At 28.4% G+C, this 13,886-nt stretch overlaps 1 protein-coding gene and 1 non-coding gene across 2 annotated transcripts; both read left to right on the top strand.

Moving 5' to 3' along the window:
* Positions 1 to 836: 836 nt before the first annotated feature.
* LOC106754936 (TATA-box-binding protein) lies at positions 837 to 6,402 on the top strand. The gene is made up of 10 exons (XM_014637004.2): positions 837 to 1,147; positions 1,427 to 1,534; positions 2,808 to 2,895; positions 3,240 to 3,311; positions 3,924 to 3,974; positions 4,251 to 4,295; positions 4,413 to 4,505; positions 5,436 to 5,537; positions 5,635 to 5,708; positions 5,954 to 6,402. Coding segments are annotated over exons 2-10 (603 nt in total). The 5' UTR covers positions 837 to 1,147; positions 1,427 to 1,457; the 3' UTR covers positions 5,955 to 6,402.
* A 3,115-nt stretch (positions 6,403 to 9,517) lies between these two features.
* Positions 9,518 to 9,605, top strand: TRNAY-GUA. The gene is given in 2 exon segments: positions 9,518 to 9,554; positions 9,570 to 9,605. It is a non-coding gene; the product is annotated as a tRNA-Tyr (tRNA).
* Positions 9,606 to 13,886: the final 4,281 nt, after the last annotated feature.

The raw sequence follows: 13,886 nt of genomic DNA, 5'->3' as shown, positions 1-13,886 counted from the left end.
TTAATTAAATTTTAAAACGTAAATTATTTTATTTTAAGAGAATATAAATTTAAAATTAAGATGATAGACATTTCAGAAACACGTATCTTTGATAGATATTGTAATAAAATTTTTGAATTAAGTTTTAAATTCTACAAATTTGGTATTTTTATTTAGTTGTTATTAATTTTTTTATCAAGAATTATATTTTTTTTCAATCAAATCTTTAGTATTTAATTGTTTTCATTTTTGGATGATATTTTTGTATCTTATTTCGTTACTCAATTTATTTTTACTATCAAAAATATATAATTTTTGTGATTAATAAAAATGATATTACCATTAGCAACTAATTTTTATGAAAAATATGTCGAATAATGAAATTATCATTTACAATAATCAAAGAATATCATTATTATTTATATAAAGGACAATATTACTTTTATCTAATATTTTTTAATAAAAAATAAGAAAATATGTGTAATTTTATATTAGTTATAAAATCTTATTATAATCAAACAAGTCCACAAACATTATAAAAAAAACTTAAAATTTAAATAAAATATATACAAATTTTAAATACTCACAAAAAAATAGAATGAACACTTAAACGAAAATATGTAATACGGTCTAAAACATTAAATTCATAATAAAGGATTTGTTTAAATATTTTAAAATTAAAAAGAATTAAGATAAATTAATACATGAAATAAAAAGAAAATGGCCTAATAATTTCCCGAAAGCCCAGTCAAGTCAACCGTGGTAGCCACATGTCGTTGTGCAATTGGGCTGTGAGAGAAGAGGTGCGAGAATAGCATTGTCCTCCCTCACGCTTATAAATATAAGGTGGCAGATCTCGTTTCTCTTCTCTCGCTATTGCCTCCAGATCTTTTCACACACATTACAAATACCTTTCACTCTCTCTTTCTCTCTCTTCCTCACATTCTCTGGACATACAAACTCTCTCTCTCTCTCTCTCTCTCTCTCTCTCTCTTCAAATCAAAACCTATCACAACATACAAATCTCAAATCCTCTGTCTATATAGCTCCTTTTCTCATATAAAAGAACTCTTCTTTCGAATCCTTCCCGCTCCCTCTACACCTTTTCACTCTTTTCCCTCTCGATTCGCTCCACGCGCGCATCCCAACCCTAATTTCTTTCTTATAGGTCTGATTTCACATGCAAATCCCCAATTTTTCTTTTTTCTCAAACTAATTTTAAGACACAAAGAGGGGTTCGTTGAATCGGGTGAAAATCTTTGATTAACTGTTTGGGCTTGTCTTAATTTCCAGATCTGGGTTCTTTGTCTTTTTGGTTTTTAATCTTTAAAGGGTTTTCCTTTTCTTTTGTTAGAGTTGAAAAAAAACGTAGTGAACTTTTGTTTGGTACTGATTGGTGTTGAACATGGTGGGTTGTTTGTGGTTTTTTTTTTTTGGTTGCTGGCAGCTCTGCGTTTGGGTTATTAAATTAGGGTTTGATGGCTGACCAAGGATTGGAAGGGAGCCAGCCGGTGGATCTACAGAAGCATCCTTCTGGGATCGTGCCTACTCTTCAGTGAGTATCCGTTGTTTTATTTTCAACAAATTACATCGTTCTCCTTTTCTATTGGTTTCAATTGCAAGCTTCAGATGGCTGGGTTTTAAGTTTTAATTTGTGGGGTTAGCCCCCTTTTTTTCATAATAAGAAGTGACTTTTGATGTGTTGCTAGTAATAGCTATCCAGTAAGTCAACCCCCATGTCTTTGTTTCTTCTTAACACTATTGTGTTGCTAGGGAATTCAGCTTGTAAATATTGATGTAAATCCTTTTGATTGACGATGTAACTGTAGCTGATATTGTTGGGATCGCTTTGTGGTAAAACATGGTGCAAAGGAGATGGTGGTTATACCTTTAGTTTACATTCAATTATTGATATCTAACTAGTGATGACTGTGGGAGACTCTATGGTGTCCTAATCAAGGATTAGTAGGCATATGCTTCTTGGTGGTCGGTTTCGAATTACTGACATTGCGGACAATTGTGAACATAAGAAGTCGATATGGCCAGACAGTATAACAGATAGACCATAAACATAGACATCAAGGTTGAAATTACAGCTATGGACTTGATAGTTATTTGAAACTCTGCTAAATGTTAAAAATACCAATACTTTTACAATTTGCGCTATTTAACAAGTACAACGGGCAAAAAAGATACAACTTTTAATTCCCAAATTTTCTACTTAAGTTCATCCTAAGCCTGGGTATTGGTAACCACCATGGAGAAGCACAAACATAGGATTGCAGGGTTTCAGTTAACACCTTGCGACATTTGCCAAAGCATGTATTTATTCCTTATACTCGTATTGCCGAAACTTGTTTTTTATGTTGCTTGAATTATGGTGTTTATGCTAAACCATTTTAATTTGAGGTCGTGCCTAACAAGATGTCAAATCATATTGGCAACTTTCAATCTCCTATGTCCTTTTTCTGGATGGATTTCTCTGTGGACAAAAGCATGTTATTGTGCAGAGTTGATTCATGTCTTTTTACCACCTTGTATTTTTGTGTAATCCTTGACCTATCTGTCATACTCGCACCAAATTTGCCACTTTTAATCATAAAATTTGCCTTTGTTTATGTGGGAATATATAATAATTTTGCTTCTGTTCACATGGGAATGTTAGGGATTCTGCCTGAATTTACATAGTATTATTTAATAGCTTTGCTTCTGTTTACAATTTACTTTGGACTATGCAAATGACTTGTTTCTATTTATATTTTTGTACATGATAATTTTTCCTCTATTTACACGGTGTAATTTAAAAATCAAGCTGTTTGTATTGCCAGAAATATTGTGTCCACTGTCAATTTGGACTGTAAGTTGGACCTCAAAACAATTGCACTACAAGCTCGTAACGCTGAGTACAATCCCAAGGCAAGTTTCGTTTACTTGTAGTGAGTTTCACTCACAGGTGCTCTCTGTACAGTTGTGGGTGTATACATGTTTTTTTTTTCTGCTTTTGCATCTGAATTACAACAAAGTTTGCTGGTGGCTGTGCAGTCATGTGTTATGCTTTGGGAATTCTTTTGTTTTTATTTGGATCAGAGAAGTGTGATTAATCTAAGATTGCTATTTTATAGTAATATCCCATGTGATATCTTCCACATGTTAGTATACTTGTGTTATTAAGAATTATTAATTAGCGGATGTACTATATATGCTTGCTCTAGTTGGTTGGTGATTTACTCTACTGATATTTGTGATGTGTTTGCTTGCAGCGTTTTGCTGCTGTTATTATGAGGATAAGAGAGCCGAAAACAACTGCACTTATTTTTGCTTCTGGCAAGATGGTATACTTCTTTTCTCTACTGCCATGTCTGTCTACGAGATGAGAGTAGTTAATTGTGCTATATTCAGCACGGTCCTCAACTTAGTTCAATGTTAATTCGTAGTTGTGTGGTTCTCTTGTCCCATTATAATTGTCTGTGTTTATCAAATCAATGCACAAACTGGTGTTGGTTAGAACCTGTAAAATTCAAGCTTGTCTTTGTCTTAAGTATATCATTGAAGGTTCTAGTAATGAGGTTGTAAACACAGTTGCCACTTGTCAGAATTGCATGAATCAATTGGTTCTGTATAGCATTATGAGAGAAAAGGAGAGATGATGCATGGAGCAACCTCAATGACCCAATTATTAATTTATGCAAAATTGTAAATGAAGAAGACATTCTATTTCTAAACTTATTTTTACAGTTTTATTTGTTTTTTATTTCAATAATTTAGCGTCAATTTTGCAATTTACTATCAAATCAGATCGTAGGCCTTCTGGTTTGCAATTTTCTTTTCTGGATTCTGTCATTGCTCTACATTTTTATTACAAAACCAAATTAATTTGGTACCTTTCTTCTAAAGGTTTCTCTTTCTTATGGACTCTGATTTATTCTTTTATGATCATCAACTAGGTTTGTACTGGAGCTAAGAGTGAACAACAGTCTAAATTGGCAGCCAGGAAGGTATGTTACTGTTTTATGTTTTTTTTCTCTATCATTCTGTGGGTATTGATGATTTTTTTTTCTTCAAATTGAAGCCCTAACCACTTTGTTGGTAGCTTGTTTTTGGAACTGTTCTTGTTTTGAGTAGACTGAGCTCTTAAATAGTTGAAGGAGGCTGGATGTTTTCTCTGAATGTGTTTAATATTGATCTTTTGGTTCCTCTCTTGAGTAAGAATTGCGAAGTTCATTCTGAAAAAGTTACATAATTTCTGATGTTTTCTATTTTCCCCCTTTCAGTATGCTCGAATTATCCAAAAGCTTGGTTTCCCAGCCAAATTTAAGGTATTTCTTTTGCTCTTTATCATAATTTTTTTCTGAAATTGTTTTATCCATTGTTATTTTTCACTTAACTATGTACAGCTTAGTTACTAGTTTATTCCATCGGTATTGTACTTTTAGGATTTCAAAATTCAGAACATTGTTGGCTCTTGTGATGTCAAGTTCCCCATTCGGCTGGAGGGTCTTGCGTATTCTCATGGTGCTTTCTCAAGTGTAAGCTTTTTAACTTTTGGTAAAACACTTTACGGGCTTGGATCGGATCTATGATGTTGACTTTTAAAATAAAACTGTTATGTATTTTCACTGTCTTGATGCTTAGCTGTCTCTATGTAAAACAGCTTTAAGGGCGTCTTTTTGAATTGTATACTTGATGTGAAAATAGCCTATGGAAAAAATGTAATTTGTTTGAAGCATTATGTTGCAAAGCTATTTTAATGTGTTGCCTAACACTTTGGATACTTAATACATTGGTATGCATGGGTTATTAGTTGTGGGGATTGATTTGACATGATTTGTGAGGGTTGCTTGTATTTGGTTAAGGTGATTTGTGGGGAAAGTTTTGAAAGAGAATGAAGAGTGAGACGAGGACAAAGTATATATGTGGGGATTGTTTGATTAATTACTAATGTACCCCTACATCTAATATTTGATTTTTTAAATAATTCTATTGGAATTAATATATATAATATTTAAGAAATAATTTATTTTCATTTACCCAGTTAATTTCTTTTAACCAAAAAATTTATATTTTAAAAAATACAACTACGGACAATTTTGATATTACACTAAAACAACTTGCCAATCTTCATAAATTCAATCAAATACCAATAAACTTTCTACTCAAATCCATTATCTTCCATTAAACCAAACCACCTCACTTTCTATTCCCTTTCTCTTAAAATCAATCCTCCACAATCCACCCCTCAACCAAACAAAGCATAAAGGAGGGTAAGGGTTTTTGTTTTCGAAAAATTTAAATAGAGTGAAATGGTTAAACCGGAATAATATTATTATAAATCACTATGCTCGTGTGATAAAGTAAATTGAGGAAGTATAAATTGTTGAAAGGGGCATCTTCTGTTAAGTTTTGAAGTAGAGGAAACTGATGGTTATTTGCTGATACTTTGCTTGTTGTGGTTGTAGTATGAACCAGAGCTGTTTCCAGGTCTAATCTACCGTATGAAGCAACCTAAAATAGTGTTGCTTATATTTGTCTCTGGAAAAATTGTTCTAACAGGAGCTAAGGTGATTTTTTTTGCTTTACAATTTCCCATTGTAATTGCCCTCCACCCGCGCCCCCTTTTTTGTGCTGGATTTTAGCTGTTTTCATTTCCATTTTCAGGTGAGAGATGAGACGTACACTGCCTTTGAAAACATATATCCTGTACTTACCGAATTCAGGAAAAACCAACAATGGTACGAATTTGTCTTTATATATTTAATTTTCTCTATACATACAAGTGTAATTTCAACAATTTCCATAAGGGTGGCTATCTTTTGTTTAGCCATCAGATTTAATGCGTTAGATTTGGATCTGGTAAGGTAGTACTTTTTGTGAGTAGCGATGTAGTTATACTTGATGCATTCGTAAAATGAATTGATTTTTTGCTACTTTTGAACTCCGTTTCTGGCTATAAAACTGTTTGACATGGTTATGGCAGATTTGTCAAGAAAGAGCAGGAGCAGCGGGACTTGCCGAGAAGTTCGTGGAACTGTAAATACTAAGACAAAGGAGATGATATCTAGATTGATATAAATTAAAGACAGCCGTTTGTGTTGCCTTGTATCTCTTTTTTGATTGATCTTCTTGATGTAGTAAAGTGCCAGACATTGTTCTATTGATTTAAAATTTTAAAAAAAGATGATTTTGAGTCAGAAATTAGAAAAAAAAAAGATGGAGAGCAAAATGCAGTAGTAGCACATTCAGTCCTGACTTTTCAATCTGTTTTGATAACTGTTTCTACTAATTATCCTTAGTGTGTACTGGACATTTTGATCAACAAATCTAATATTTTGATGATGGTACTACTTGAATTCAGTATTTTGGACATGGATTTAGTTCCAAAATCTGTAGTTCTCAAGAGAATAAAGTTAAACTTGTTCATTAGAAGACCAATGGCTAAAAACTATAATAAAATCGTTGATTTAGTCTATTGTTATTGTAGCATATTTTGAAGAGTTCATTATTCACTTCAGAGATCTCTAGCTGTGATTAATCTCAGCATCATAGTACATAAACTGTGTAGTATAATTATAGAAGTTTCATTTTGTGATTGAAACCTTAGTCCTTTTGTTAATAATTTACCTTTAAAGTGCTGAAATTGTGATTTTCAATTCAAAATTAAACATGAATTTGAAAAGAAAACAAGCTTTGAGTTCAATTTCAGTTTATAGTTTCTATTTGTTTCTATAATAACGCAAGCTAAGAGATAAACGAAGGATTGAAGTGGTTTTTATTTTGACGTGTTGAACAAGAAAGAATTTATGGGCAATGAATTTTTCTTACGTTTGGCAGAAGTTAATTGAGTCTGATGGCATAGGGAAAACAGTTTGAGATGTAAAAACTGAGGAGGATCAAATAAAAGTATTACTCATTTAACAACCTTTACCTGTCAGTAAGTGAAGGATGTCTACATGTTCCTATCAACATGTAGACATCATTTCTGATATTATATATTGTTCTGGTAAACTACTTTTGATCTTACATGAATACCAAAAAAACACCATATATTGGATAAAAAAAATTTAACCAAATTTTTTATAATAAATACTAAAAAGTTAAACAATAAATTTTAGAACTCCACTAGCAAAAGGTTATTAATATAACTTAACTTAAAATTTTTAAATACTTAAACAACTAGTAATTTCTAAAGGTTAAAAATACAATATTCAATATTAAAAATTTTCTTCAATTATTGAATATCTAATAACATATCTAAACAAAAGTGTAAAATACACAATACGCACATAAGCTATGATTCTTCTCATTATAATAGTGATACTCAATTTTCTTGTTGCTTATTAAATTAATATGTCAATTTAAAATGTTCTTTAAAAAATAGAAGCATGATTCTAATAGTTTAAATGAATAACTAAATGTACTAGCATAAACCCAATATTGATTGTCTCATAACAAAGTAAATTTATTATCTATGACATTTTATATATCCATTACACTAGTAAAAAGAAAAATAATTAGTAACTTAATATTTTATATTAAATGAAAGAAAAACTTGACCATATTTTAGTCAAACCATATATTAAAGTTATCAAATCAATATTTCATCTTTTATCTAAAAAGTAAAACCATGCAATAATATTGTTTTTTCAAAAATATAATTATCAATTGGAATTGGAGAGTTGGATTGTGTTTTAAATTTCTTGCTTGACACTTTTCTTGGAAATATCATCCGATAAATGATATTTAGAATCTAATTTTATATATTAAGTAATTAGTTGATGATAATTGTATAGTTGTGTTTGATGATATGCAAAAACGTAACTTTATGTCTTAATGTAAATATTTTGATTATTATTTATTCACATTATTCTATGTTATTACACATAAAATAATATGTAATGCAAAGAGATAGTGAGACATTGATAGTACATGTTAGATAGTTTATTCAAAGTTGACAATGCATGGTAATGCATGGTTCAAGGGATTGTTCAAGAAAAGTAGCTTTATTTCCTTATCTAAGAGATTTTCCAAAATGACTTGACTTTTGCTAACAAATCTTTTATGGTAGACAAAAGATATAAACATTCCCTGCAAAATATAATAAGCATTTATATATTTCTCAAATAATCTATGGGAATTCATGAATCCACCATTTGAATGAAAACATACATGATTTTATTTTTATTTTTTTTATTTCATAAGACAAATTCTATATTATCCTCCGTATAAACATAAAATTAAAATAATATTAATGAGATTAAATCAAGATAACCAAATATGTATCCAAATATCAACATAAGATATAATCAACAAAAATATCAACATAAAATATAATCAACAAAAATATCAAAAAGTATATGAAATGCTTATTAAAATATATCATGAACCACAAAAACCAAAATGGTCTATCTAGTCAATTTAAAATTTCATAAAATAATTGTGAATAATCTCTCCACATATCTTTGTATGAAAGAAAATATAGAGATAATTTCTATTAAAAATGGTACTTGGTCTTTATATTGAGTCCCAATAGAAAACTAAGATTAATATAATATGTTAAATCTTTTGAAATTTTGACGACATAATACTTTAAATATAAATTTTCTAAAAGTAAATCAATATAAGGGTTATAACAAACAAAAATCAATAAAAACATATACAAATTTCTACCTTTAAATTGCTAAAGTAAATATATTTAAATTTAACCTATAAATATTGATATAATTTTAGTTTATCATATGTTTTGTTTCTCGTATCATGTTGACGTCTTTTCAGTGTACAATATTTTCCTTTTATCATATATTTTATTTAAATAAAGAATTCAAAGTAGATATTCTTTTATTCAGGGAGGTTGTTAAAGAGAGACTTTGATTATTATTAATTGTTAAAAATAAATAAGTCAATTAAAATATAAGAGTTTAAATTGGATAGTTTGTTTAATGGTTGGTTAGACATATTATGTCAATATATTATATATTATGATGATTATTTATGTAAATACCGAACTTAGTAGTAATTACAATATCTTGAACACTATTAACTTCTGGTCTTTTTTTTAAACCTATGGCGGAAAATAAGATAAAATTTTTCACAATGTGTAATGTCAAAAGATTGGTTTATGTTTTTATAAGAGAGTGCAAATAAGACCAAAAAAAAATTAAATTTCTTGGTAGTGCTAAAATAATGTGCTATAAATTTTAGAAATATGGAAAGACTTTCATTTATTTATATATGATACTAGATCATTATTAATGAATTAAAAAAAATTGGAATGATTTTAATTTATTTATGTTTTCCATGACACTTAAACATTGTTTTTTAGTTGTAGTAACTGTCATGGCAAATAATACTTGCTTAATATATACTTGAATTCAATTCTAATTTCTCTTGTCTACACTTACTTCACTTTTATGATATAAGTTGTTTGAAATATATTACATTAAAAATTAATTGTAAAAACTGTTTTCTAAGAATTATAAAAATTACTTTTTGAAATTATTAGATTTTATTTATTTATATTATAATTTGGCAAATATAAAATTATCCGACCTTAGCTCAGTTGGTAGAGCGGAGGACTGTAGTCGTTACGAACAGATATCCTTAGGTCGCTGGTTCGAATCCGGCAGGTCGGAAATGATTTTATTTTTCAGTACTTAACTTATATTTATTTAACTGTTTTATATTTTAGTTTTAATTAAAGTTGCTAAAATAGATTAAAAATTTATTTTTTAAATTCGAATGGAAATAAATTTAAATTTTAGTAATGACAAAAAATGAATCCAATTAATTAAGAATTTAATTCATCAAATCGAACATAAAATAAAATCACTATTATTAATTTTGTAATCGAACTTAAAACACAAACAAACTTATTATGAATCAGTTTAATTTTTTCAAATATTAATTAAGATAAAAAATTAATGAAAAATATTTTAAATTACCACAATCAAATTATTTTTAGGCATATAAGTTAGTCTAGTAATATATTTTTATTTTAATCCAAACAGTTTTTAAAAGATAAAAGCTATTGAAAATTATTTGTAACTAAAGAAAATAAAACTATAACTTAAATATGTTTTGGTTATTAAGAAATTTTTTAAAATTTTACATTTAGTGTTTAATAATTTTTTCAGATTTTTTTCCCAACTTTTTTTTATCAGGTTTCCCCCTGATACATTATTATTAACATTACAAGTCCCCATATGATACAAAACATATAAGATATTATGGAAAATAAAATTTAAGGAAAAGCTATATAAAAGTATTTGATAAACACTTGAAAATCTTACATAATGGTAAATAAGTTATAAAAGAAATATATTTTTAAAAGCCAAATAAATAAATTATAAATATTTCAATGTTAAAAAAATGAAGAAAAATTATATTCGAAACTAGATTCAAAAATATATAATTTTTTAAAAACTAAAAATAAATTTAAATCTAGAATATTATTAAATTAAAACATAACGTCATTATTGAATATAGATAATTAAAATAATATTTTAAAAAATTATTGACACATCAAAATGTGAAGTATAAAAACCAATCAAACTTTAAATAATGAAATTTGATGCACTAAACAAAAGTTGTCAAAACCTAACAAAAACTTATCAAATAAATAATTGTAATATCAATTTAATTATCCTTACAAAAAGTTATAGCAAGATATTTAACAGCTCATTTAATTAATAAGACAGGTTAAAACTTAAATAAATATAAATTAAATATATTTTTATCTCTTAACTATTATAAAAATATATGTTTAGTTCTTAAGTTAAATTATAATTTATGCAAAACATATTTTTTTAATAAACCTGATAAATAAATAGTATATGAAAGTTATACATACCTGAATCAATAAATACTGATGTATCCAATCATATTCCTTTAGTTTCATTTATTTAAAGTGATTAGAATATATTATGAAATATATTTGTTGATACAAAGATATCCATATATTAATAATATAAATTAATAATATATGTGATTAAATATTGTTACTTTGATTATCTCATTATATTTCTTATATTATATATTTACATAATATTTAGTATATTAGGTAAGGTATTATATTATTGTTATTTTTCTGCTAATTATTATATATATATATATATATATATATATATATATATATATATATATATATATATATATGATAAATATTTGTTTATATTGTTTGATATTATTTTAATATTAACAAATCTCACAGGACTTAAAAATCCTAGTTATAGATGTTGAAGTTTTATTATTAGCTTTTGAGCGTTAGAAAATATTTTCTAAGTAAATATTTTTCTTTGAATAACGAGGGATTTTCTATTCCAACTATTTTCTAAGACTTTTTCATCTGTTCAAATATTCGTGTTTTGAATCTCAATAAAAACATTTATATTATCCTTTATGTGATATGATTACTCCTTGGGCGATCAAGATAATTTATATTCATCACTCACAATTATATCATCTGTTATCTTAAACATTTATATGATAAACGAGGAGCACCATCTTTAACACTTTATATCTCTTTTACTACATGAATGTCAATTTTTCTCCTTATTTTAATAATATATGTTTCAATAAATTCTACAAGCGGGGGTTACACTGAGAAAAAAACTAATCAAGGAAATATGTTCCAAAACGCTTAGAGATAAAATAATTGGAACCCTCACATCTCACAAGGTCATGCGTGAAAGAAAAAAAAATTTTAACATTTTTTTTAATAATATTTAAACATAATGCATGTATTATTTTTTTTATTGATTTATTATTTATTTATTACCATATTGATATATTCTAAACTCAATTAAAAAAATTAATATATATATTTTATCCAAATATAATTAAAAAATTTGTGTTATGATATTATTGCCTTAAGAAAAGGTAATCCAACCATTGAAGAAACCATGGAACCCTCACAATCCAATACTAATGGAAAACTAACTTACTTGTCCAAATAGGTGATGGGTTCCACAGGTTGCATATTTTCATAAAACCTTGATATTTGCATGCATTTAGAATAGAGTAATAATACTATGACACACTTTTACACTCGTTTAACACAAAATATAAGGGTAAAATGGTCTAAAAAGTGTAAAATTTTGTAGTTTTTCAAGAAAGAAGAGAGTAAAAAGTAAGTAAGGGTAATGTCAAATGAATGTAAAAAATTTAAGTGTGTCAAAAAATAATTTTTCTTTAGAATAGAATGCAAATCTAAATAAAAACATAAAAAATAATACTTTGACACAACTAAAGCATTTGACACTCATTTGACACGCGGGTGGGGTCCACTTTTTGTTGATGTTAGCAAGGTTAATTTTGTCATTTTGGAGCGGTGGAATCATTGTAAATGAAACTGTGCATTTCGAATTTTTGCAGCGGTAGAATCATTCTAAATGAAACTGTGCATTTTGAAGCAAAGCAGCTGCACAATTTGGGTGAAATTCTCATTGCACTGATTTCAGTTTTGCCAAAGGCGAGATCATTGTTCGTGTTAGGGCAAGGGTGGGTTGATAGAGAAGTGGAGATTTTGGGCGGTGCGACATAATTTGGGTGAGATTCTCATTGCACTGATTTCAGTTTTGCCAAAGGCGGGATCATTGTTCGTGTTAGGGCAAGGGTGGGTTAATAGAGAAGTGGAGATTTTGGGCGGTGCGACTTAATCGGAAGGTCGACGTCATTGTTCGGTGGGCGGTGCGACTTAATCGGTGGACGTGATCAGACGGTGGGTGGTGCTTCTTCTTCCTTTGTTCTTTTGTCTTCATTTGTGTATCTTTTCTTTTCTTTATGCTTCATTTTCGAAAACCCTAGACTAAAAGATGAGGTTGAGCAGTTGTCGGTAGGGTGGGTTGATAGAGACGTGCTAGGATATTTGGGTCTGTCTCACATTGTATGCTTCGTGTTCCTTTCTTGTTTTGTCTTCATACGATACCTATGGTAATTTTTGTCCTGGACCTAGACTCTGTCAAGAAGAATTCATTGTTGAAGAATGTGAAACTATCTAGACATACTTGGTCTTCTGCAAATTATGTTTTTAGATCAATTTTATGCTTTCATGCTTCTCTTCATAAAATTTTAATCCAATTACTGACTTATTTCTGTGGACATTCATCTTCACATTGTCGTGGGTGATATTTGAGCAAATTTGGGGGATTATTAGTGTCATGGCTAATTAACATGTTGATGTAGTTTTGTTTTTATTGTGATATATTTGAAACTCGACTGTGCCTTGAGTTATTTCTTGATTTTCATCGGTGAATTTGCCTTGAGTGGATTATATAATTCTCATCTCCCCCAAATATAAAAACAAAATTTGTTTATATGATGTGATGATGGTTTAATTATTATATTCATTTCATATCATGATAAGTAATAAATATAAGTATATAATGGCTTTGTGTTTGCCCTCCTATTCCCTGGTTTTGTAGGCAGAGTCACTCCAGAGAGTGTAACTTATAGCTTGAACACACTTTTACTTGACCTTCTGAGTGGAAAACATATTCCTTCAAGTCATGTAAGTTTCTTTAGTTGATTGAAAGTAATGCAAACCATATTTACTGTGGCCTGTCCTATACTTGATGTTTTGTTTCTGCTATAATATAAATTTTTGCTGCTGTAATTTAATTCCTGGTGCTGATTTCATTTTGAATTTCTGTTTTTTGCAATGTATGTTTTCTATTTTACTGTTTTGAATTTGGATGCCAATATTAATTAAGCTTTACGACCTTTATGGTATAATGCATTATTTTTTTGAGCTGTGAGTCTTGTTCTGGAATATAAATTTTAGTGGATTCAATTATTAATTAAACTATTTCCATTTTATGTATATGGTTTTGTGGAATCGTTCCACTCATTGGAAGTTGGTTTCAATTACTAAAGGATACTTTTCTAAACCATGCTTTACCTTCTAGGAAAACATA

The sequence above is a fragment of the Vigna radiata genome, unplaced genomic scaffold (genome assembly GCF_000741045.1).
Source record: "Vigna radiata var. radiata cultivar VC1973A unplaced genomic scaffold, Vradiata_ver6 scaffold_305, whole genome shotgun sequence".
Lineage (NCBI taxonomy): Eukaryota > Viridiplantae > Streptophyta > Magnoliopsida > Fabales > Fabaceae > Vigna > Vigna radiata.
This window is presented reverse-complemented; position numbering and strand designations above follow the sequence as displayed.

Excerpts from the sequence above, each read along its gene's own strand:
- LOC106754936 (XM_014637004.2), top strand. The coding sequence starts at position 1,458 with ATGGCTGACCAAGGATTGGAAGGGAGCCAGCCGGTGGATCTACAGAAG. Across the intron at positions 2,896-3,239 it reads ACGCTGAGTACAATCCCAAG|CGTTTTGCTGCTGTTATTAT; the intron begins GCAAGTTTCGTT and ends GTTTGCTTGCAG. Across the intron at positions 5,538-5,634 it reads TTGTTCTAACAGGAGCTAAG|GTGAGAGATGAGACGTACAC; the intron begins GTGATTTTTTTT and ends TTCCATTTTCAG.